Below are 1,560 nucleotides of genomic sequence, written 5' to 3' on the forward strand. Positions count from 1 at the left end.
GCGGTGTATAGGTCTGAGTGACTTGGCATGTTCAAGTAGATAAGCACCATATGGACTGGCCCTTAAGTTAACTGCCAGTTAACTGCTGGCATATCACTGGAATCTACTGGCAAAGTCGTCACCAAACAGAGCAATCTGTGTGGTTTCATTCTTCTGTTTCTTCTCAGTGACATACCAGCAACGTTGCTTGGTTGTGTTTACGGCACAGGGGGGGCCGAAGGAAGGTGGGGGATGATAGGAGGGAGCAAGAGATGGTAAGGGAGGGCAATAGACAGCAGAGGCGAGCAAAGGGCGGTTGAGAAGAGCAGGGGGGGGGGCAAGGGAGGGCAAGGGACGGCAGAGGAAGGCAGGAGAGGGCCAGAAAGGTCACAGGAGGACAGAGGAGAATGGGGGAGAGCAGAGGAGGCAAGGGTTGTGGGAAGACCGCAGTGAGGGCAAGGGTTGGAAGTGGATGGCAGAAGAGAGCAGGAGAGGGCAGGGAACAGCAAAGGAGGACAGAGGAGAGCAGGAGAGGGCGAGGGAGGGCACAACATTAGGGACTAGCAATTGCTTGGTTCTGTACAAAGCAGGCGCAGAGGTGGGGTTTGCATGCAGAACGTTGGGTTGTATGCAGTGGAGAAGGTCTCAGGATATGGAGGGAGGGTACGTACCCTCCCTATGTATTCATAAAAGTAGTGTGTATACGTGGGGATGGCAGAGTGAAAAAATGCTTACAGGGCTTGGTCCCATTTTCTTAGTTTTGTTAAGTGCCAGATCTATGACTTAACATTGACATCTTGTCTTCTATCCTAAGCTTTGGGAACATGGCTTAGGGTAGGCGCAGAATTAGTTATTGGCTGTCACGTGAGACAGGATGCACATCATTCAACCTTGTGGGCCAGCTGGTGGCTGCTGAGAGATACTCGGGTTGAAACTGCTTGTCAAACATGTTGTGTTTGGTATGCCAAAGTGTGAGGCTCAAGGATGACGTTAGCAATGTAAGCAGTGCCATTCCTTTATTGCCCTAACATCACTAAAGCAGTTCCCATCTGGTAAGGTAACACTTTCCTAATTAGCGAGGTATCATGCATAACTGGCTCTGATGTTTTAAGCAGTATGGTTCAATTCATCTTACAGAAGCCAGGACAGTAGGAGTTGAAGTCGTTACAGATTTCAACAGGTCAAGGGAGGGCAGAGGAGAGCAAGAGACGGCATGTAACACAGCAAAGGCGTAACCCGGGATGCTCAGATTGGCATTTGCGTCGTTACATTGCCCCCCACTTAGCAATGGACGTCCTCGGCCATTATTTCGAGCACAGGAGCCATCCCACCTCGCGCCAGTGCGCTGGTTTATCCATTACACCATGAAATCGCCAATTTGCGACTTGCTGGTTGCCAGAATCGAACCGCCGACCCGAAGTTTATTTCGGAATTCGTGCGGTCCCGTCTCGATACCATTGTAACACAGCAAAGGCGTAACCCGGGATGCTCAGATTGGCATTTGCGTCGTTACACGGCAGAGCAGGGAATTGGAGAGCAAAGGCCGGCAGAGGAGGTCAGGAGGGGGCAAGGAGGGTAAGA

At 51.2% G+C, this 1,560-nt stretch overlaps 1 protein-coding gene across 1 annotated transcript in view; it reads left to right on the forward strand.

Annotated features, from left to right (window-relative positions):
* Positions 1-963: 963 nt before the first annotated feature.
* The window catches only part of VOLCADRAFT_98972 (uncharacterized protein), a gene marked incomplete at both ends in the record, with an annotated part of 3,762 nt that continues 3,165 nt past the window's right edge, over positions 964-1,560 (forward strand). The window contains 2 exons of the mRNA XM_002957791.1: positions 964-977; positions 1,448-1,554. Coding sequence (XP_002957837.1) covers positions 964-977; positions 1,448-1,554 — 121 coding nt within the window. The remainder of the gene's footprint in view (positions 978-1,447; positions 1,555-1,560) is intronic.

The sequence above is a fragment of the Volvox carteri genome, assembly GCF_000143455.1.
Source record: "Volvox carteri f. nagariensis unplaced genomic scaffold VOLCAscaffold_80, whole genome shotgun sequence".
Classification (NCBI taxonomy): Eukaryota; Viridiplantae; Chlorophyta; class Chlorophyceae; order Chlamydomonadales; family Volvocaceae; genus Volvox; species Volvox carteri.